This window comes from Talaromyces atroroseus (genome assembly GCF_001907595.1).
Source record: "Talaromyces atroroseus strain IBT 11181 chromosome Unknown scaffold_3, whole genome shotgun sequence".
In the NCBI taxonomy this organism is placed as follows: domain Eukaryota; kingdom Fungi; phylum Ascomycota; class Eurotiomycetes; order Eurotiales; family Trichocomaceae; genus Talaromyces; species Talaromyces atroroseus.
The window spans coordinates 2,026-25,072 of record NW_017971435.1 but is presented as its reverse complement, the minus strand read 5'-3'; the positions used below and the strand labels follow the sequence as shown (position 1 = coordinate 25,072).

At 41.5% G+C, this 23,047-nt stretch overlaps 6 protein-coding genes across 6 annotated transcripts, besides 6 other annotated features; 2 read left to right on the top strand and 4 right to left on the bottom strand.

Annotated features, from left to right (window-relative positions):
- Positions 1 to 244: 244 nt before the first annotated feature.
- UA08_03079 (hypothetical protein) lies at positions 245 to 1,234 on the bottom strand (the record flags this gene model as incomplete). Its single annotated transcript, XM_020266110.1, has 1 exon — positions 245 to 1,234. One exon carries the CDS (start codon positions 1,232 to 1,234, stop codon positions 245 to 247), a length of 990 nt encoding a protein of 329 aa, XP_020121580.1.
- Positions 1,235 to 1,431: 197 nt separating this feature from the next.
- UA08_03078 (hypothetical protein) lies at positions 1,432 to 5,021 on the top strand (the record flags this gene model as incomplete). Its single annotated transcript, XM_020265999.1, has 5 exons — positions 1,432 to 1,600; positions 1,891 to 2,213; positions 2,353 to 2,938; positions 3,602 to 4,688; positions 4,856 to 5,021. 5 exons carry the CDS (start codon positions 1,432 to 1,434, stop codon positions 5,019 to 5,021), a joined length of 2,331 nt encoding a protein of 776 aa, XP_020121199.1.
- Positions 5,022 to 5,519: 498 nt separating this feature from the next.
- UA08_03077 (Endochitinase 2) lies at positions 5,520 to 6,826 on the bottom strand (the record flags this gene model as incomplete). Its single annotated transcript, XM_020265888.1, has 2 exons — positions 5,520 to 5,609; positions 5,678 to 6,826. 2 exons carry the CDS (start codon positions 6,824 to 6,826, stop codon positions 5,520 to 5,522), a joined length of 1,239 nt encoding a protein of 412 aa, XP_020121200.1.
- Positions 5,706 to 5,819: a repeat region (Identified by RepeatMasker using a combination of RepBase library and repeat library created with RepeatScout).
- Positions 6,827 to 10,496: 3,670 nt separating the features above from the next.
- Positions 10,497 to 12,220, bottom strand: UA08_03076 (hypothetical protein; the record flags this gene model as incomplete). The annotated part of the gene is made up of 4 exons (XM_020265777.1): positions 10,497 to 11,141; positions 11,198 to 11,745; positions 11,805 to 11,913; positions 11,996 to 12,220. 4 exons carry the CDS (start codon positions 12,218 to 12,220, stop codon positions 10,497 to 10,499), a joined length of 1,527 nt encoding a protein of 508 aa, XP_020121197.1.
- A 1,882-nt stretch (positions 12,221 to 14,102) lies between these two features.
- On the top strand, positions 14,103 to 15,520 carry UA08_03075 (hypothetical protein; the record flags this gene model as incomplete). The annotated part of the gene is made up of 6 exons (XM_020265666.1): positions 14,103 to 14,279; positions 14,329 to 14,365; positions 14,428 to 14,495; positions 14,547 to 14,738; positions 14,823 to 15,122; positions 15,194 to 15,520. 6 exons carry the CDS (start codon positions 14,103 to 14,105, stop codon positions 15,518 to 15,520), a joined length of 1,101 nt encoding a protein of 366 aa, XP_020121198.1.
- A 661-nt stretch (positions 15,521 to 16,181) lies between these two features.
- On the bottom strand, positions 16,182 to 17,772 carry UA08_03074 (hypothetical protein; the record flags this gene model as incomplete). Its single annotated transcript, XM_020265555.1, has 5 exons — positions 16,182 to 16,218; positions 16,452 to 16,614; positions 16,678 to 16,968; positions 17,033 to 17,318; positions 17,395 to 17,772. The coding sequence occupies 5 exons, from the start codon at positions 17,770 to 17,772 to the stop codon at positions 16,182 to 16,184; spliced, it is 1,155 nt and encodes a 384-aa protein (XP_020121196.1).
- Positions 17,773 to 18,706: 934 nt separating this feature from the next.
- Positions 18,707 to 19,435: a repeat region (Identified by RepeatMasker using a combination of RepBase library and repeat library created with RepeatScout).
- A 140-nt stretch (positions 19,436 to 19,575) lies between these two features.
- Positions 19,576 to 20,009: a repeat region (Identified by RepeatMasker using a combination of RepBase library and repeat library created with RepeatScout).
- A 504-nt stretch (positions 20,010 to 20,513) lies between these two features.
- Positions 20,514 to 20,561: a repeat region (Identified by RepeatMasker using a combination of RepBase library and repeat library created with RepeatScout).
- Positions 20,562 to 20,599: 38 nt separating this feature from the next.
- Positions 20,600 to 23,047: part of a repeat region (Identified by RepeatMasker using a combination of RepBase library and repeat library created with RepeatScout) that runs on past the window's edge.
- Positions 22,894 to 23,047: part of a repeat region (Identified by RepeatMasker using a combination of RepBase library and repeat library created with RepeatScout) that runs on past the window's edge.

Sequence of the window (23,047 nt, the reverse complement as noted above, 5' to 3'; positions counted from 1 at the left end):
ATATTACAATCAGCCACCAGCCCTACCGAATGTGGTGATATTAGGGTTACATGGTCACATATGAGTTGGATGACAATGACAGTAGTTATGTTTATGTATTGATACGCAGTTAACGCAGGCCTCTTGAAATTTAACGCTTTTGCTGTTTGGAAAGCAGACTTCAATGGTGGTTGTAAATCTTGCCATAAAATGAGACGCTGAGGAGAAAGATCATCAGCACACCTTTGAGGATCTATTAAATTAATCAGGCCATGGAGTCCATCGCCATCAATTTCTCTTGTAAAGCAGCAAAATTTCGTTTCATCGCATTTTCTGTGAACTGTTGTCCCGTAACCATGGGATATTTTTTCAGTGGTCCCTGGATCGTCGAGTCTGTACAAGGCTGGTTGAAATAAGCAATGCTATATCGGTCGCCATAGTAATCACCGGGCTCGCACGGTGCTTTGACACGGTGGAAAGTCGATTTGAAACGATCATCGGACCAAGACATAAGCAAGTCTCCAATGTTGCATACAATTTCTCCGGTTTTTGGTTCAACTTTGGTCCATATATCTCCAATACCAAACTCTGTTACTACTTCGCGGCCAGGACATATCTCAAGCCCACTCTGACCCGCGTTCTGAAAGAGCAAAGTCAGGAAGTCCCAATCCGCATGGGCTCCTGCTCGATGATATACTTTCCCATCAGACTCTTCAGGCAGCGCGAAGTAGTGCAGCAACCGGCAGACCGTCTGTGAGTTTGGGCGCGATACGTCGTGGGCTTTGATAAAGAAATCTTCCGGGAAACTCAGTCCACGTGCAAAGCATCGCATGAGCCTTTCCGAGATTCCCTGAACCTTGTGCATAAATTCGAGGGAGGTGGTTTTAAAATCGGGAAGATGGGCTTCCGCGATCCAAACATCCGTCATGTTCTCGCCGAACTGCAGTTGATATGATTCCTTTGTGTCCGGCTTTCCTGTAGACGGGCGTACTTGTCGATTCTTCTCCCATCCCACGTTTTTCGAGCTCCACGGGACTGTTGCTTTGACTTCGTCCGAGAGGGCGAAGAAGCTATATGAATTGGAGAACATGCGTTCAATTTCTTCATTGGTTAGCCCATGGTTAATCACGGTAAAGAAGCCGACGTTCTCAGCGGAGTCAATAAGCTCGGAAGTGATGCTATCAATCCTCGCTTCGAAATCATGCAGGGAGATCTGCGGGATTTGTCGCTCGGCGTATCTGGTTTTGCTGCTCATGGTGGACGAGAGTGCTTATTACTAGTGCCGTAAGAGTGTATCAAAAATTTCCTGCAGACAGAGAGCTAGTAGGTCAAAGCTGTGCAAGTGGGCGGTACAAATAAATAACTGGTGATCCTCTCAAACAGAGCGTGTCGGAGGCGCTGCGGCACCCTCGGCCGACAGTTGGCAGCCTGAGGCATTCGCTTGTTATCAGCATGTCGGAGGCCGCCGAGTTCATCCAGGACATACCTCGCGTCTACCAGACGGAGGCTCGGCCGAGCAAAAACACACCTTTCACGGCGCTGGGAATATCCCAATGGCATAGTCTAGACAGTGTCTGCGTCGTAGCATCCATCAAGAAAGACAAGCACCACATTACAAAACGTGGGTTTCTCAATCCGAAGATAGCGACTGGCCTGCGTTGAATGCTCCCGGCGCAAGGTTCGATGTGATAAGAGCCTGCCTTGTCGAAATTGCGTAGTGAAGTAAGTTTCCCCAATTCTAGTACCGAGCAGGGATCTAGCTGAGCATCAACAACACATAGAGGCATTGATTGTTCACATCCGAGGAGCCACGTCGACCAGTGTGCGACTGAGGTGTTGAGTCCAGATCCCAGTGCGTGTCTCAATAATAATCCACAGTATAACTGCAGTGACCTGCTTGAAAAACTCAAGCTAGAATCGACCTTCTGGAATCCACGGCCAAACAGCAACAGGCCGTCTTTGCTCGAGAAATATCAACTGGTCCAAGTCAACTGTCCGCGATAGCAACCTCGCCAAGGACCCCGTTAGATATTGATCGTGACAGTGGACATAGAGCTTCAGGGCCACAACAAGACTCCGAAGTCGAAGATGCGGCCACAATATTGGAATTCTTAGCATGGGGTCGACGCAAGGACACGAGATTCGAGGACATCATCACTGCACCGAGAGAATTATCTCGTCACTCTCTTCGCGACATCGATATGGAAGATGACACGACGCTTTTCGCTTCACAGGTAACTGTTCATTCTTACCTAAAATCACTTCTTCCTAGCCGATGTCAGCTTTATACTCTCGTCCAATACCACTGCGACTGTCTTCTTTGGTATCATGGATGAACACAATGGGCGGTATGATAACCGCCTGCAGGTATAGGCTGCTGCTGGTACTCCTCGTGGGGCTCCAAAATCTGCATACCAAGAACTAGGAACTGCCTGTTCATCGCACGGAATATCCATAACCATGCATTGTGCAGAAGCTCCCAAAGATCTAGAAATTTACCGCAACACATACGGATATAGTCCAATGAAGTTTGTGGGAGATACAGGCATGTGCTCTCAAGTAGAAAGTTCCGTAACTCCTGGAAAGTTACACAGGCTCGTTGTCGCACACATGGTTAACCTCGACTTGGCCAAAGGCATTCCTCTGCTATCTTCCACAAACATATCGGTGGCACACAACCCATCATCGAATCTTAAGCTTGCTTCCGGCATAGCTCCCGTACCACTCATGGCATCCTCCGACAAGCCAGACCAGTCCATCAATGTTTCCTTGGGAACTGACGGTGCGCCATGCTCTAATCATTATGACATGTTTCAAGAAATGCAACTAGTTTCTATTCTCCACAAGGGTGCTACTCATGACGCATCCTTAATCACAGCCGAAACAGCGCTAGAAATGGCCGCGATCAATGGCGCACCAGCATTGGGACTCGAGAACGAAATTGGTAGTATCGAAGTAGGTAAGAAAGCTGACCTCGTCCTCCTTGATCCTTACGGAAGGGGAAATGTGGGTGTTGCGCCATGGGATCCTGATGATCTGAATGGGGTGTCGCCTGTTACTACTGTTGTGCATGGGTGTACTGGACGAGACGTTGATATTACGATCATAGATGGCCGGATAGTCGTAGAGAATGGTGTTTTGGCAGTGAGAGGGCGAGCAAAAGTGGCGGAAATAATTGAGAAAGCTCAATGCGCGGTCAAAGGAATCTTGCAGAGATGCAATGCGGATCGTACGAAGGGAGAACAACGGATTGCCGGCAGCCAAAAGAGTGGCTGGACATATATCTAAATCGTGGGATGCATCCTTCCAACTGTCTCCAACCAGAAGTTTCTTTCGATCAGGGTTTGCATAACTAGCTATTACTCAACATTCGGCTAGATGGCCCCGACCACCGCGATACCTAGGTATGGTTAGGGTCATGACCTAAGTAGGGACCGACATCTTCAACTCGTCGTACTTTCAAATATATTTGAATCTATTTTCATAAATATTTTTACGTGTACCTAGGTAAAGTACCGGGAAACTCTCGAAAACATTCGGAGAGTGGTTTACACAAACTCCGACGCAGTGTCGGACCAATGCAACTAATCAACCGAAATAGCGACTCTCTACGTTTAAAAAGAACAATCATTTGCTACTGCCCCAAGTTACTTTGACCAAGCGTCAGTCGACTTCGTAATCGATTGCGAACTTGGTGCATGCTGCTGTTTCTGGTCAAAAGACAAGCATCCGCTCGTTCACTTCAAAGTATTTCTAGCCTTCTCACCTGCTCACCTGCAAAACAAGGATCATTGTCAAGAATTGGAGATGTCTGACTTCAGCAAGTACGGCATTCCCAGTGAAGAATGGCTGCAACTGGCGTCCACACTTCCGCCGATTCCAAACTTGAGCCCCGAAGAGTTAAAAAGAGCAACTAACCTGAGAAGAGATGCCGGAGCAGAGAAAATAATGAAGCAATTTGAACTCACCGAAAAAGTCTCGTCGCAAGATCATTCAATTCCTGCGCGCGATGGCTATCATTTGGAAGCGCGGACCTATCGACCAAGGGGAGCAGCAGCCTCTGCAGAGAAACTTCCAGTCTACATGAGCCTCCACGGAGGAGGGTTCTTGTATGGTACTCTTAATTCAGAAGACCCTCTTTGTTCATTCGTGGCGCTCCGCCTCAACGTTCTCGTCCTCAATCTCAACTATCGCCACACACCGGAATACCCCTATCCCACAGCCTGGAATGACGCAGAAGATGCCATGATCTGGCTATGTGAAAACGCGGCCAGCATCAATGCGGATATTGAGCGCGTCGTAGTCGGAGGATCATCCGCTGGCTCTGAGCTGAGTGCATCATTGACACGAGTAATCTCGCAGTCAGAGCTGCGATTGTCACCGCAACCAACGATCCTCGGGCAAGTTCTGATGCTTCCGACTGTAGTATTTGCCGACTGCTATGAACCTATGATGCGCCAAATTAAGGACCACAGTGTATCCTCTTATCATCAGTGTGCGGAAGCCAACTTCATGGACTCGAAGACAAGGAATATGTTCAATGATCTTTTGAAAGTCGAGAATCCAGACCCAGACGACAAGAGGCTGAATCCAGGCTACTTGACGACTGAAGAGGCGGAAAAAATGCCCCCAACGACGCTTCTAATAGCTGGCTACGATCCACTACGCGATGAAGGGCTGCTATACGGTAAACTCCTAGCCGACAATGGGTTAGTAGCCTTTTTCCCTCTTTTGGCTTGTTAATTTTGTCTTTGAGACTTCGTTATCTCCGTCATGTGGAGGGAACATGAAATTCTCGCAGAGCAAACAGTGTGAAATTCACACACTATATACACCTTGTTCGAACGCTGACATGTTTTATTATCTGTAACTCTAGGGTTCCCACCAATGTCCATGTTTTTAAGGGTTTACCTCACGGTTTCCGCATGTTAGGAGACAAAGTATCGGTCACTCCCCAATGGGATGAAGCTATGCTTGAGGGGATTATGTGGGCACTAAGTAAACCTACTGCGTCAGAGGAGTTCTGTGTGCAGGAACACTGATGGGCTGGGGGTGGATGTGTGGCCACATGTTGGTTTTTCATAGTGTAGAAGCGGGCATGTCCCTTCACCTGCAGATCCATATTGGTATAACCTTTGCAAAACCTAACTTTGTACTGAACATTTTTCATAGCCACCGATGCACCTATGCGATGTAGTAGTTCATTCAGGGGCAGTAGGGTTGATTGTTAAGGACCCAAGGTTGGCTTGAAGATAAGGGTTACGTTTGACTACCTACCATGCATGGTAATTGCATAGGACCTCACTCATAGAGACCAAAGAAGAAAAAAGAAAAAAGAAAACCAAAAATCTGGTTGTTGAATCTGAATAAGTATGTACAAGAAGAGAAGTCAAGTTTCCACCGGAATGTGCTTCATCGGCCTCGTTGAGGCTAAAATATAATGAATGGTTTCCAAATTTGTCAATATTTCAACGAATTTCCTTATACGAGGAAACAATCACCACATCCATGCTCTTATGCGCACCATATGCACAAATCATTTACTGGCAGGATGACCACCATTCAGTTTCCTCAACACAAGTGTAAGGAGAGGCGCAAACGGTGGAGCCGGTGTAGCCAGAACCTCCGCACTGTAAAACAAACGAGCGTTAGCTGAGACTATCATCAGAATCTATCAGAAGCAAACCCATATACTGACCTGTCCCCACTGCCCAACGGGCGTGCCTGTGGCAGTGGAAGTGGCGGTGGTAGTGGTAGTGGTGGAAGTGGAAGTGGTTGTAGAAGTGCTGGTGGCGGTTGCGGTAGGGGCAGTGGATGTGGTCGTGGTGGTGCCGGTGGTGCTACCGCAAGGAGAGCCAGTCTCCAAGATGCTAGCAGCTTGTTCGGCGAATGTGCAGCCATCAATCACATTGGAGTCAGAGAAGGCAGCATCCCACATCATAATACCACCCCAGTTGGAGCTTGTATCGACTGCAGCAACCTCGGAAGCCAGTTCGGCAGGCGTCATGTAATACTCTTCACCACTAGTAGTGCCGGTAGAAGCAAGAGTTGAGGCGGGCACGCCCATGAAGATCTTAGCGTCTTCAGAGGGGGTGCCAGAAACGTAGGTGACCCAGTCGTCGTAGTTGAGTGTTTCTGGGTAGGAGCAGCTAGGGTTGTTGTAGAACTGAACCCACAGGTAGTCAAACTGAGCAGCAGTAATGATTTCTCCCATATTAGCGTCGGGGATGACACATTGGGGGGCACCGCTTATGTAGTAGGTGTTGTCCGAGTCGGTGTCAAAGTTAGTGCGCAGGGTAGAGATCATATACTGATAATACTCATTACCGCTGTTGGCTTCAAGGTCAAGGTCGAATCCGTTGACATAAACGTCACCGAATGGCCGTGTTACGCTGCTGTTAGCAGAGGTGTCTCCACCATAGGCATCCCAGAGGTACTGGCCGATTTCCTCAGCCTGTTCCTCAGACTCCAGGGAGTAGGCACCGGTTGCACCGCCAAGGGATAGGATAACTGTGACGCCGTTGGACTGGCAAGTGCTAATCTGAGAAGCAAGATCATCACAGCCTGAAGCAGCGCCAGTGGTGCTAATAGTGCAGTCCAAACCAATTGTGCCAGATGGAATATTGCCAGTCTCGCCGTATTCGTTGAGGAAGGCCAGAATAATGATGTCAATTCCGGCATCGCTGCAGTAGGTGGATAAATCGTTGTTTTCGGATGCCGCGAGAGAGTTTTGACCCCAGTAAACAGCAACGTCGCCGCCTGGAGCACGTGCTGAGAGCTTGTGAGGAGCGGCGAGGGCAGCGCTGGCCATCAAGCCGAGGCTGATCAGAGTCGTTGTAGGCTGCATGGTTATTGATCTGCTGTGAAGCAAAGTAAAGGAATATGGTGAATGCTGCAATAAAGTATATACAGTGAATGTTAAGGATAGACAGGAGGGAGTGTAACGATCCGTCGAGGATCTAATCAGTGTCAAACTGAGGGTAAAGGAGAGACTGGCTCGAATACTGAATGAGTGATGATGGCCTGACGAAAAGAAACGAGCTGTGAAGATGGGACACACGTGGGTACTTATACTCATCTTTGGTTCCCGAGCCCTAAAACACTGGGGCCTGCCTTTTTCGGAAACAGGGTTCCATTTCGAGAGCCACGCAACTTCTTTAGTTTTGACGCAGAGAGCTCCCTGTTGATAGCTACCTATTCGTGACAACGGTTACATGGCCACACCCTCAGATAGTAACCAAGCTAACGCCTCGTTCAAGGCTATATTTTGTTCCGTTTCAATACATCAACTGGCCGCACGATGCATGCAGAACAGGTTACAGCTGAGAAGTACGCATTTCTTGGTCCACTCGGGAAGAGACGACGAATTAGCCCCCATACCTTCAAGGATCTGAGATTAAGGTTGAACCTCCAGAGACCTTATTTGGGCCAGTGAGGACAGAGAACTGAGGGATGACTGCGATGAACGGTGTGTTTACGTGGTTTAGTTGGATTGTGGAGTAATCCAACGTAAAGTATATGTAGCTATAGCATGAGCTTGGAAGTCAGTTTTCAAGTCCTGTCTGTACAATAATAAAGTTTAGCTCTGATCATCTCGTCCGTCATCTGCCACCAGGCATGATGCCAAAAGCGTTTCAATCCTCGAAAACAGCCAGACTCGTCGTTTCGTGATAGGGAGATCGACGACGTAAAGTGCCTTAGAAAGGCGTTTCGATATTAGGCACACTCAAGGTAAAACGTGCCACTGGCGAAAACATGCGACCCACTGCCATGCTGCTAGCGAGCATTAGTGATGATTACCGCGTAGCACTAGCCAGTCGCCTGTCGAAGTTCTGCTTTTTTCAAGATGACTAGTAATGGCGCCGTAGCAGTGTGGCGTCGACTAAATATTCATGCGCCGATTCAAAGGAAAAAGATATCGCCATTGATCCTGATCCACACGCATTGCATGCCCCCCATCTGCTAAATTTACAGTTGATAGTATAATGACATGATATTAGATAGTTCCCTAAAACCAGAGGCCATTTGCAGGACAGCAGCAAACTATCAAATATCGCGCCTACGAATCACATAATTTTTCATACTTAGTGATGGAGTACATACACTAAGCACTTGACTAGTGAACTAGTTAGAGCGATTCTATGCTGACCAAACAGAACGCCAGCTGACGCGAAAAAAGCAGCATTAGACCGAGTTAAACATGCTAGTCCAACCACTCTGACGTTTCATCTCGCAGACCCCCTTGTTCCTCTGGCGTGATTGGCAGCGGGCGAAGATTAAACCGAGTTATTTCGATTTTTAGTATTGCATAGTACCACTAACACGATGTCCTATAAGCTAGCTAAAAGACAGATCGTTACTAATTATTATATATTTGCTGCGTCATCGCGTCGGGCTTTTTGCTCCAACTCCTTGCCTCTGCTTCGTAGGTAGTCTTCGTATGTTTTCAGGGCTATCACTCTAGCACTAATTCCATGCTTACTCCATAAAGCCCATGCAGGTACCAACTCAGAATAACTACTTAGACTACTCCGTAGCTGATCGGGTCCGTAAAACTTTGTCAAACAGCCAATGGCCTCGGTAGTATTTGAGCTATATTCATGCTTCGTGTTATAGGGTTTCGACTCCGTCCTCCGAGGCTAGGAACTCGAATGTGCTGGAATGTAAGAAAAACTGTATGCAATACTAAGGCGACGCAATACCGTTATTTGAGTGAAAGAGAAACTAATGACTATGCGCACTCCCAGCTACTCTCAGCATAGACCTCACGTCAACGCCATTCCTAGAAATTCCTCAACTTCATCCATAGATAGGGCCACGCCTGGATTTCATTTGCAGAAAAGACTCGGGGCAATCTCAAGTCCATGAGAGCATACCCCTACAAGTGCTACGACTTTCAAATAGGCAATAGGCGATAACGCTTAAACTAAGGAGCAGTCATCGATTGGCCCCCATGTTGTCAGTGCGTTTGGAAGGGTAGCTGTCCGGTGTCCTCCATTCGCCTTTACCCACCCCGGTTGGACTTTGCTCCTTTATACCGTACTTCTAGTATTCCGTAGGTGGTCTTTTGACAGCGTCAATGTTAACCTACATCTATCGGTTACATCAACCGATATTAGTCCACGTCATCATAGACGATGTAGCTTGCCATTTTGACTCGAAATGCACGTGTGACCGATGTGATCACAAATTTGGATCTCAAATGCTGCCGCTAGCAGTCGGATCAAGTGGTCTATATGCTAATGTGCGTACCAGGTTGGCACCGTAGCAGTACTTATGGTTGTAATAAACATGAAGCATAAAGCGAACTTCCAAAAAGATGCAATTGGAGTGCGGACATACATTCCTGAGCTGCTATACCTGCGTTATGCTCTCACCTAGCTCCTTTCTTTTTATTATTTATTTTTAATCTTTATATATATATATTTTCATTACAAGTGTTGCAGTGTTCGCGAGACTTCCAACTTCGAAGCCCAAGGTCACTAAGTGCTATGAGAATACGAAGCAAATAATATTACTGACAAGTAATCCTGCTAGTGCCGAGATTTTTTCTCCTGTCAGACCATACTCAAGTGCACGTCTTCGAGAACCATTTCGTTGCTCTGGGGCTGTTCTGAGCCGTGGTGCAGTGCACACATATTATTAACCATTGCCTTGCGTTCTTCACGTATCCAGACTTTTCCAGTGAGTTATTCAATAACGATCGTCTTTCGAACGGCTTCCAGGTGCCAGTACATTTACAGCGTTTAAATTCCTGAATTGTCCCCCGACCAGTAACACAACACAGTCTTCCTTTGCAGGTTGTTGCTCTTCTAGTCGGATGTGTGTGATTAAGAGTCAGATCACCGGATCATCTCCAAATCCACACGGGTGTGTCAACATATAGTTTCTAAGTTGGACCCGTCATATAGGGTTCAACGTTTAGAAATTTGCTCGTGTTGGGTGATAATACGCAGATAGATGCATTGTCAGTAACTTCATGCAATACGTACAAAAGGGTTATCCATTGACTATGCATTGGCATCAGTCTGCTCGGCTCATTTCGTGAATCTATATGACGCGAGAAATAAAATGTTCATTGATACATACCTAGGTATTAAGTCGTGAGTTTAGATGAACAAATATCTATCTAGGCTGTACCTAGTTACTAGATTAAGTTCATATCTATTGATAGATATTCTGTAATATCTACAGGTCAATGAGTGATAATAAACAGCGCACGGCTATAGACAACGGTGAATCATTTCCCTAGAGCAACTTGACATCATAGACTTACGCTCAAGGGCTGGGTTTTGATTGAATTGAGTTTCTTGAAAACAATTACTTAGGTAGCTTATGCTTAGAGACTCGTTCGTGGGATATACGTAGATATATTTCTAGAGTTTGTTTCCATCCTTGAGGAATGGCTCTTCACAACTAAGTGCTGACCAACAACGGCCATAACTGACAAGCCCGAAGGCGGTCTCGCCCTGGAATAAAAGTACCGAAGCACGATGGAAAGTTTTTGCTGATCTAGTTCAATAAACATAGCGGAAACTGCAATTCTCCTTATCCGTCAGACCAGACCAGGCTTCGGAATTGAAAGTCTCGCTTGACGAGTCAATCGCTTCAGGCTCGGCAGCAGCGCGAGCATCGCGACGCTTATTCTCCCAGACGTAGTAAGCATACAACACCACAGCCAAAACGGCAGCTCCAGCTTGGGTAGCCAGAACTGCAATCTTGGCAGGACGATACTGCGGTGCGTCGCGGGCTTGGAACGTCTGAGGTCCGATGATGTTTCCAATGGAAAAGGAGCCAGCCACGAGAGCACTGCAGAAAGAACGCTTGGTGTATCCGGCACAGTTGGCAGCGGTCCAGTGGTAAATGACAGGCAGCGGTGCGACGATGGCATTGACCAAGTACACGCCTATGAGCAGACCTGCTTTATTGCTGTTAGGGAGGAACGACATCAGACCACCACCGATGATTCCTGGGATGCTGCACATGAAAACCCAAGCCCAGCGGTGATCTAGTTTGCGAATACCAACACCAACAAGTATGGTAAAGAAAATGCTGACAACGCCGCCTGGCATGTTCAACAGAGCTGATTGTTCACCGGTGAAACCCATGTTCCGGATTAGAGTAGAGGAGTACGTAGTGACGACACCAGATGAGACCGATTGCTATAACAGAAATGTCAGCTTGTATACTCGCTGTAGAGCCGGAATTTAGTACTTACCAGAACAACCATCAGCGTGAGTAACCACACTTGTACGTCCAAGACAGACTCGAAAATGTGCTTCATCTCAAACTTTTCATTCCAAATACCGGTCTTGTTTACACTGATGTGCCTCAAGAGCGCAACCTTTTCAACCTCACTCAAGAAGCGAGCCTTCATCGGAGTATCAGGAATGAAGAAGTAGACAACAACTCCCACCAATGCAGTGAAGATCCCGAGAACAATGAACATAATGCGCCATCCGCTCAAGGGTGCGTTGGCATCGACGTGCTGGAAGCCAAACGAGATCAATCCGCCAGTGATTTGGGCGACGCCAAGGCCAAGATACCAGAAACTAAATCGCGGGGCTTGCTCTGACTTGGTGTAGTACTGGCTGCAAATGATCATAAGGGAAGGACCAATGGTGGCTTCAAATATTCCGAGGAATACTCGCGCGACAACCAGAGTGGCATAGTTTTTGACACCAGCTGTGCCTGCGACAACGACGCCCCAGAGGAAAACGTTGAAACCTAGCCATTTTCCAGCCGGGACTTTCTGCAGGAGAAGTGCTAGTTCGTCTCATGTCAGTTGATCGATGAGTTGTCAACGGATATTGCTCTGAACATACTGTTTGGTGCTTCGAACACCAGATACGCGATGAAGAACGAGGTGCTGGCATTTGTGAAATCGTTGCCGACAAGCTTTAATTCCTTTGTCATTCCCATAACAGCAGCATACTTCATCGATGAGCCCCGAGGTCAGTTACTTGATCAACCACAGCGGGCCAGGCGCAAGGGACTGGAAACAGAATGTACTCACGTTGATGATGACTTTGTCGATGAACTGTAGCCAGTAGCACATAAACATCAATGGCACAATGTTCCAGTCGACCTTGGTACGCAGTTTCTTGAGGTCTACCGCGTCGACTGCGGCAGAGTCTACGTTGTGGCCTTCGAGATATTGCAAGGCTTCATCTTGCTTCTCCATTGCCAGCTGTTCAGCCGCTACACCAGGTTCCTTCAAGCCTGTGTCTGCCATGCTCATGTTTTATGCAGGGCAGATGTACAGCAAAAGCTCCACGTGATAATGCCACACGAACGGCAGGATGCTAACACGAGGGTGCAGAAAAAAAGAAAAGGAAAAGAAAAGAAAAGAAAAAGCGTGGAAGTACAGAAACAAGAAAAAGAAATGCCGATCAGCCGGGAATATTTCTCCGTCTATCTTCTCGACTTTGAAAACCTTGTAAAGAAAAATCCTAGGAAAAGAACTTATAGGCATGACGTGCATTATATTACGGAGTAAAGGTCCTGCGACTTCTACCGTCCATGCATGATGCATAAGACGCTAACAAACTAGGTAGAGCGTGGCAAAAGCCATGCTGGACTAAGAATTGATGAAATTAATCTGGATCAAATTAATTACGAATCCTTGATGTCTTTCTTCACCGTAGCTAGGGGGGTGCTTGTCTCCCATGAGACAAGCCAATCTACGGAATGCGGCCACTGCAAATCGCATTGGGGATATGCTCGCTGAGTTATCAGCGTGTTTTAGAGTTTGAGATGCAGCTGAGTGGAACTTCTTGCATGCAAGGCGGCTTAGTGTTACAGTGGCTGGCCTCGCTTCTGGTCGTGGTAACTATAACTAGTTACTATCTAGGCAACATCATCTATCTCTCTTGCTATATAGCCGGCGGCGTATTTCGCTAAGGAGACAAGCACTCCACACGAATATCTTTTCTTGATATGAGCAAGTAAAGTCAGGGATGAAGCCAGAAAGGTATAAAAGAAATACAAAGTTTCCGGATAGGAACAAGACCTTTATTTTTACTCTGCCCCCGCCAGCATCATTGTTTTCTCTGCGTTCACGGAAATGCATGCACAGACTTGCGAAGAAAGCGTACTAACAAGCCCCATAAGCAGACCGTGGTACAAAAATCCTGCAATGGACCCGCCAACTAAATGATATACTTCGTACAGACCGCGGAGTACGGGTCAGGGTCTAAACATTCGCTAACGGGGAGGCAGCGCCATCCAGCGACGCCAAATCCTGCTCAATACTAGTGCTTCGTATCATGACGGTCACCTAATACTCAGCAGTAATGGGCTTGTCCCTACCAGGAAAATCGCCGAGACCCTAGAACAGACTACAAATCCATTTGTTCAAGGGTCCCGGAAGAGCCGCCAGCCACCAGAATCACGCCAAAGGATCGGTCCACGTCTGAAGAAAAAACCTACGAAATAACTCGGGCTCATTAATCGCATCAGCTTAGATTAAGTCCATACTAGGGATACAATTAATTGCCTGGATATGCAGTACAGAAGAGAATCGTTCCATGTGATCAGGCCTAATAAGTAATTGATAAGCACCATGTGTTTCACCGCATAACCAAGTAATTTTTATATAATTTTTTTCTTTTACTGACTGGATTAGGTATCTCCTGGGGGGGGGAAAACAGGGGTGGAGCAAAGACGAGATGGAAAAGGGCTAAGGGTCAGACAAAAAAAGCAAATATGCCAGCCAATGTTTCCACATACCAGCGCAGGATTCGCCAATAACAAGACCCGGAACAGCCCGTCTGGGAAATGATGCGTGTTTAGTTACAGCCTACAGGTGGGCCTCTTTGGCTCGTGGGATGCACGATTTGCACGGCGTAGAGGCAAGGGGGCTATTTTTCTCTCGCCCTGTGACTGGTCAGAACGTTGAACTGGTTACCTTCGTAGTCACTCAGCGCTTGCCACCCTTGTCTTGAAACGGAGGATTGTGGCACTTAGTAGTTATACGCTCAGCAGGGAGTTCAAGGCAGATTAGGTAAATTTAGGGCAGGAGTTGTTCGTCATGGTCAATATCATGATACAGCTTTCTTCTTCTCTAGATCCCAGCAGTACCTTTATTCGATCCCTGTGATTCATCTGACTGGTCTTTCATCATGGGCTGGGTATACCATGCCTCTCCGGAGCTACAGGCCGCGTCCGAGTACCCAAAAATCATTTCAGTGTCCATTGCATTGACCCTGCTAATGACATTGACCGTGTCAACTCGTATTGCAGTCCGTTGGGCACACCATCGGACAGGTCCTGATGACTATATAATGGCCGTGGCGATGGTATGTTGACATCAGAAAGGTGATCGGTGAAATACTAATCTTATTTCAGTTGTTCAGTATAATCTACAACATCCTTTGCATTGTTCGTATGTGCGCAGATCTCTTCCTTGAGTATCACCACTCTATCAATAACTAACTATCCGCATAGAAACGAGGTACGGGCTTGGTCTACCTTTGGCTGTGAGGCCAAAGGCCTCTCTGAGTACATACACCAAGGTAAATATGAAATGCTAGGACAACGAAAAAGAGAAATTCACATCTAGATAGGTCAATTTTGCCGGTCGACCATTCTACCAATTTGGCATCGGACTTTTCAAGCTGGCTCTATGTGTCAGTTACCTACGGCTCTTATCTGGCACATCGAAACGGGTTTATAAGATTATCATCATAACTGTTGCCACAATTTCGACATTGGGACACCTTGCATGGACATTGGTTCTTATCCTTAATTGCAACCCGGTAGGTTCAGCTGCATTGCGCTCCGTGGCACTCGCCTACTTCTTCCATGTCCCTGTCTCCTCTTACGAAATACATCGTTCCTAGGTCAGCAAATCATGGATTCCATCTGAATCTGGCACCTGTCTACCATTTGGCCCCACCAACTATGGTATGTCTGGGTTCTCAATCGGCTGCGACGTCGTCACAATCCTCTTACCCATCCCTGTTCTACTGGAGTTGAAAGTGCGACCAGCACAGCGCGCCGGTATTATCGCCCTCTTCTCTCTGGGCTTTTTCACGACCTTTTGCTCCATAATGCGAATGGAGCAGATCAAGGTGATTGCGTACGGGAACGGAAACTCAACCATGCTGGTGCTCTGGGGTACAATTGAGTTCAACGTTGGCGTAAGCTCCTGTGCTCTTTTCTTCTACAATCGCCGTCAGTGTCAGCTAATATACTTTCTGGATTGATTCAGAACTTTATCACATCGATCCCGTACTTGGCTCCGCTCTTCAGACGCTGGGTATCCGACTTTGGCTACCGTATGGGCTACGGCAGCCGATCACACACAGCGCGAACCACAGACCAATACGCATTGCAAAGCTATGGAAAGAACAGCGTCAAGTCTAGAGCCACTGGCGATCATCTATCGTCAGTGGTAACAAAGCGAGGCGTCGTTCGCACCCCAAGCGAGGAACTCATCTTAGGCGTAGGCGAGCCTGGACCGAACGAAATTATGCGGACCACAGAATACCGGGTCGTGGTCGACGAGGACAAAAATATTAGGAGTTACAACAACTAAAAGATCCTAAAAGTTTTCCTATGTACTTTTATTCTGAACAAAAAAGAGATCAATTAATTATGCCACTTTTGCTGCTGGGAGTGGTAATAAGGACAGTTCCGGTGTAAGGCGACGATTTACGGGGGTTTCTCAACTTAGGGCTACGATTATCGGGCTAAATTCTAGCCAGAGACGTTTTTGGGGGGTGTTATCTCCTGAGTTAGGATTATTACAGGGTTGTTGTATGATTTTCTAGATCGGAATCTAGAGAAGATACAGAAAATCACTCCGTATGCTGTCCACGGATCCTCACTCGCCCATGGTCACTCTATACTGCGGACAAACTATCAAACTATGACCTAGGATCTCAGTCGCAACTCGCAATCATGGATTCATTCGATCAGATTTGGCGGTTGGGACGAGCTCCAGCGGGAAATAGATGTCGCAAGACTTCCAGTACGCCGTTTGGCATGGTCTATGCGAATGATTTAATATGAATTTGCAGTTGTGGGCCAGAAACATTATGAGAAAACAAAGAAAAAAGCAATGTGAAACTATAATTCGAGCCCATTCCCATTTTCTACGAAGCCCGGAGACCAGCTTCCGGCGATTGGTGGGCCATTCATAGTAATTTAGCCCTAAGCCGGGGGGCAAATCCTCCATCCAGAATACAGCGTACTAACTAATAAGCACTAGCAGACCCCTGTAGACTGTAACCCCTGTACGTAAAAGCTAGTATATGCACTAGTACATTAGTGTATATTGATCTTATGAGGGTTGAAATTCGAAATTTTCGTCATCTGTAGCTATCGGGCGTAACTCTACTCCGTAACCCAGGGCTCGGAGAGATCCAGACCCTCATTTACTTCTACGCGACACCAGGGGACTGTTCTCGGTTACCAATGAAAACTCATGAGCATCGAGGCAGGCCCGTCGAGCATTGACCACACACGGCTGGCCTCGGTTGAATACGTCCTGGTCGTACGCTTCCAAGGCCGGTTTAATCTTCTCCCGTGCTATGCCCTGGTGAGTAGAGGTTGATTCTAGTAGGGGACCAACTCGTTTAGCGAAGTCATAAGCATCGGTCACGGCATTGTTACCGCCCTCACCACGGACTGTAAACGTGATTAGTTTCAGGTAAACGAATTTTATGGTGGGGAGAGGGGATTAATACTCACACATGGTCATGGTGTGGGCTGCATCGCCCATGAGGACCACGCGTTCATCCTCCCGTTTCGTAGTCGGAAACCAATCGGCGAGCTGGATCGCCGTTGCTTCTGCGTCTTCTGGGATGACCTCAACAAGGCTGCGTAGATGCTCAGCCCAGTCAGACGTAATGTTTTTGATCAGAGTAATACGGTCCGCATTGCCCTCAGGAATGCTAATCCCCTTGCTCTTGGCCCACGAGACGATGACCTGGCAGATATAGTTGCCGCTGTCATTTCCCCCGTTGTATGGGGAGTTCAAGACTGTAATCTGTTAGTGTTGGAGCCCAGGTCATAGGGGATTACCGGGTCAAAGCTTCCTGCTTACAGCTAAAGAACAAGTAAATATTCGAATCTGAATGCGTTCCCTGGAAAAAATACGGATCAATGGCTAAAGCGGCGGCCACTTGCTCAGGGGTATAGGAGACGGTCACGCCCAGAAGCTCGACAGGTACCGGTATATTCTCGAATGCAGATGGATGCAGATATTGTCGAATGCGAGAGTTGGTGCCATCGCTGGCTACCAGCAGCCAGCCCTGGGCGACTGTACCGTCTTCAAATGAGATGGTAACGCCGTCTGAGCTAGTGGACAGTCCCACGTATCTCTTGGACCACTACGAAGTGTCTCACATGTTTAGTATGAATCTGAAGCAATGAAACAAGCGAGGCACGGGAAGCTTTTTAGTATACCTCAACATCAATCCCAGTAGCTAGTAGATTTCGAAGCTTGGACCGGATTACACGCAAGCGGCCTGTTTTGGGAAACGTGGCAGCATGCAAGGATTCTCCGGTCTTGAGATCCAGAAATCGGTATTTGCCCGCATCCTGAGCGCTAGGGTTCACGTTGCACTCTCCGAGACGCGCATATAGCTCCTCAGGCAAAAGCTTCTCGAGGGCTGGCAGGCCCCAGTGGAAGGTGAGACCCCAGCCACCAGTGCGAGAAGCGATAGAGGCATCTCGATCGAAGATCCGGAAAGGAATGCCGGACTTGCGCAGGTACTGGGCCAGGGAAAGGCCGCTGATGCCAGCGCCAACGATGAGAATAGGGAGAGGGGTTTCGGCCGCCATGGTATTCCGGCTTGAGCACAGGCAACGATGCAAATGATTTGAAAAGTGCACTTACCCCGTTCAAATAGCAGCGCCAGTGTCGGAGAATGTCTTCAGACACTTTGACTTAGGGTTCCGGATTGTAATTTTGGCCTAGAAAGGAAGCGATACTAATGCGTATTTGTAAAGTTGCATCCGTAACCATGTGAGAAAAAACCTCACGGGCCCGCTGATGCAAACCGGATACGTGGATGTATTTCAAAATCTGTAGCTAAATCAACGGGCCAGTTTAGTGCGGCGCAGCTCTCCATAGCCAGGATTAGTGCGGAATAATATTAATGTTTATTAGATAAGAGACAAAAGTACAAAACAAAACAAAGGTTGAATCTATATAGTTGCTCCACCTTCCTTCTGCCGTGTCAAGGTTAGCTGACCCAGAGCTATAACTATCGTGTTTTGAGATTCTAGACGTGTCTCTTTCTGCATGGGAGTGTTGCGTTACATTCGCTCGGCGTGGGTGGTCCACTGTGCAGATATGCATGACATGAAGCCAAAAAAAAAAAAAAGAAAAGAAAAGAAAAGAAAAAAAGAGGAGCATAGGAGTTGCTGTAGACAAGAGACAAAAGTACAAAACAAAACAAAGGTCGAATCTATATAGACGGACGTCAGGGAGTGAGTGGTATGTGCGTAGTATGGCAGGTAAATCAGGGACAGACCTAGATTCCTCCTACGCAACCTTTTCACCACCATCAAGATGTTTGCTATGTCTTAATCACAACCATACTACCATTTCAGACTGCGAAATGTTCTCAGTCCATTACCTAGTACCTACCTAGATAACAAAGGGCAAGATGGTGCCTGTCCGAATCTAGTTCGTGCGGCCGCCACTATAAGGTGCGGCATGAGAGCGCAGCGCATAAACCCACTCGTGTGCTGTCATTGGATTAACGTATTTCCCGAGTAAACCGGACACTGAGGACCCATATTATTTTTTCAACCCTTATAAATTGTATATAGAAGTAGAAAAATATAGATTTAACTAGCTAGAAGGATTAGGGCACCTATTACGTTTATGCCCTAGTTACTAGCAATTACTATATCTAGAAGGTATATACTGAGGTGCCTATAAAGTATTATTTTAATTAACTAACAGAGAGGGGTTATCAACTTTATTAAGTAATTATATTAGCTCTCTATCTTTAGAAACTATTAAAATACCCTTATTTAGAAGGGCTCTTATACATTTACTATAATATCTCTATAATTAATTAATTAAATCATATAAATTATAATTTTTTTTAGCTAGAATAATAGTATTATATATTATTATTAAGAAGCCCTTCCTTAATTAATTAAGTGCCTAAGTTAATAGTAAAGAAAAGTTTAAATTAAATATATTAAGAAGCTTTTTAATAAAGGTAGCTTATTATTCTAATATATATATATTATAAGGTATTTTAGAGCTTTAAATAATATTTCTTAATAAAAGAGATAATATTCTCTTTTTAATACTAATTTATAATTAAGATAATACTTTTTTAAAATTATAAGATATAATTTTAGTATATAGAAAGCTTTTTATAATATTTTTTATAGTATAGATTTCTTAATATATAAAAGAAAGAATTTTTAGAAAGGCTTTTTTATTTATATAGTAAATCCTATTCTAAATCTAACTCTTAATAGTACTTTCATATAAGTGTTTTAATATTAAGAAAACATTCACATCTAAAGGCTAAAAAAAATATATAGAATATAATAATAGATAGTATAAAATAATATTATATTTATTACATACTTAATTAAATTTTAATATTAAATAGTTACTATAGCTATCTAGGATTAAAAGATAATATATACTAAAAATAGAAGGCTTAGTAAATAGCTTAAATATCTTTTCTAATTACTATAATCTAATTTTATTTAACATCTAGCCTTTTTAAGAATATATAATTAATTAATTAGATAACAGCTAACAGCTAAAACATAGTATATTATTTAGCTTAATAATAAATTAATTTAAGGATAATTAATAAGAATATTATATTATCTTTATTTTTAATATATTTAATAATAATAACCCATTCACAATTTCTAGATTAAATAAGACTAGGTTTTCCTAAATAATTAAAACTATATATAATTTTTATTATAGTTATTATCCTTATAATAAAACCCATTTCATTGAAATTATAAATATTATTATTAATAATACTATATTTAACTTTCAACTATTTTAATTACTTAAAGAAAGAATAAATAATAATTAGATTCTTATACTAGGCTTTATTATAAACTAATTAATATATAAATCTTATTTTAAGATTTAATTATTACTTTAAAAAAAATCTTATCTAGTTTTTATCTACTTTATTAGGAATCTAGATAGAATTTCTTATAGTAAGTAAAAGATTTACTATATTATAAAGTATATTAGGCCTAAAGGGATATCCCCAATATTTTAGAGAGAATATTTAATCTTAGAATAAAACCTCCTTGGTAGAGATTAATTTTCTATATTTTATACTAGCTTTTTAGTATTTAATTAAGCTTTATTATTATTCTAATAATATTAATTTACTAATATTAAAAAGACATATAGCTTCGCGTAAATTATTAATTTATTTATTTTTTAATATATTAATAATAAGAAGAAGTCTTCTCTTATAGCTAGGATCTATTTTTATATATTTTTTAGATATTTTTAATATTGTAAAGTTCATGTAAAAATAATGATTAAAAATCAAGTGGAATTTTTAGTAGGGTGTCCGGTTTACTCGGGTGTCCGGTTTACTCGGGAAATACGTTAGTGTTGTGTCATGACACAGCAGAGCTCTGTCAGCGTGACTGTTACGAAACCAACTTGCATGATACTAGGCAGAAACTAGTACTATCAGGGGAAGGTGCTTAGTTAAAGCAGCTAACATCATAACTAGTTATTTACATGTACTAGCACGCAAGGCGGTCACTAAATATATAGATTTATGGCTGATATAAGGAAATATATAATAAGTATATACTTATTAAGGAGACGTGTAGTATATATTAGTATATATTATAGCTATATATTAGAGTATATACTAGTATATACTTAAGATATATACCAAAATATATATTAAAAGAATTATATAAATATACTTATTCTTATATTTAGTTTCTACTTAGTATAGTTCTTTAATCTAAGTTACTTAATTATATACTAAAAGAATTAATAAGATAGATCTATTTAAAATATTATAATACTTTAAGATACTTCTTCTATCTTAGTTATAATTAATTAATCTTTATTATTAATAAGTCTAAACTATATCTAATTTTATTAATAAGTTACTCTTATAAACCTTTATATAATTTAATTATTATATTATATTTTAATATAACTAATAATAATTAAAATAAATTTAAATATATAATAAAAGAGTTATTATTTTAATCTTAAGAAATAATGTAAGATAAGTATTATTATAAGAGATAAGGAAGTTTAGATAAAAAAAAATATTTATAAATTAATTTAAGATAATAAGAAATATAATTACTTTAAATATTAAATTAATAGTAATTTTTATTAATAAAGAAATACTTTAAAAATATATTAAAGAATTAAAAACAATTATAATAGTAAAATAATCTAAAATATTAAACTATAAATCTTTAGTAGAAAATAAATAGAATTAAAGAATTTCCTTATATAAATAGATATATATATTATAATTAATAGTATAGCATTAGAAATAAAAAAATCTAAAATAGTTTTTATAATAATTTATTTAACAGAAGAAGCTTTTTAATAGATTAAATTAGTACTTTATAAATATTATAATAAGGGAAAGAAGAATTAGAGTACTAATATTATAAAAATACTAGACTCTTATAAATAACATAAGAAAAAATTCAAACTAATATTTAAAAATATGGATAAAATATAAAATATTAAAAAATAATTATATTAATTATATTAGACTAGATTAGTATAATAATTAGTAATATAATTTAAATAAATTATAATAGTATTAAATTATAATAATAAAGTTTTTATTATAGTATTTAAAAATATATTAAAAGAAGAAGTATAAATAAAATTTATTAAGATAGATTAATTAGATAATATTAATAAGTTTATTAAATAAGCTATTAAGATTAATAATAAATTCTATAAAATAAGATAAAAGAGAAAAGAAATATAAAAATAATAAAGATATAAAATAAAATTTATCTCTAAATATTAAAATTAGATAAATAAAGAATCTAAATACTAAGATTCTTATAGATTATAATTAATAGAACTTAATATAATAATTAATAAGAAGTTAAAAAGATAATTTAATAAAAGTAAGATAGAATATTTTAACTATATAAAAAAAACACTATAAATAGGAATATAGAAATTAATTAAAATAATAATTTAAAGTAATTAAAGAATAGCAATTTAAAATAACTAAGAAAAGATAACTTAAAATTATAAAATATAATAAGAGATATAATAGTGAAATTATAATTAATAAAGAATATAATATCTATAAATATAGTAATATATGTAGCAGTTTCTTAGAAATAAAAAAAATTAGGTAGCTGTATAAAGAAATAATATATTCTAAATATATATATAATCTAAAAAGAAACTAAAATATTTAAAAAGATAATAATAAGATCTAAGATATTTAATAAAATAAAGTACTAAAGTTATATAAAGAAATTAATACTAAAGATAAATAAAAAAAATAGTATCCTAGAATATATAAATAATTATCAATATTAATATAGCAAAGTGAATTATTCTAGATATTAAGGATTATTATAAATAGCTTATTATAATAATAATTATTTAATATATTAAGATGCTAAGATTAATACTGTATAGTTTTTTAAGGAAAAAGAGAAAATTATGTCTTTAGAAAGCTGCTATTAAATAAGAAAAAAAAGTGAATAAAAAGAATTATTAATTATAGAAAGATTAAAAAATAAGATAAAAAAAATATACTTTAGTCTCTAATAATTAATAAAAATTAAAGATTAAAAAGACTAGAAGCTTATATTAAACTTAAATTAGACTTAATAGGAATTAATTAAAGGGAAAAAAAATCCTTAAAAAATAAGATATATTAAATAAAAAGTATTAAAGAAAGTAAAGAGAAATTAAAAAAAAAATTAATAAATAAAATAGTAAAATAGAATTTTATAAAAATATTATATTTAAAAAAAGAGATTTAGATTTTTATAATAATCTTTATAGATTCTTAAGAAAGTAGATAATATTAAAAGATAAAAAATTAGAATAAGAAATTAATTAATTATAATT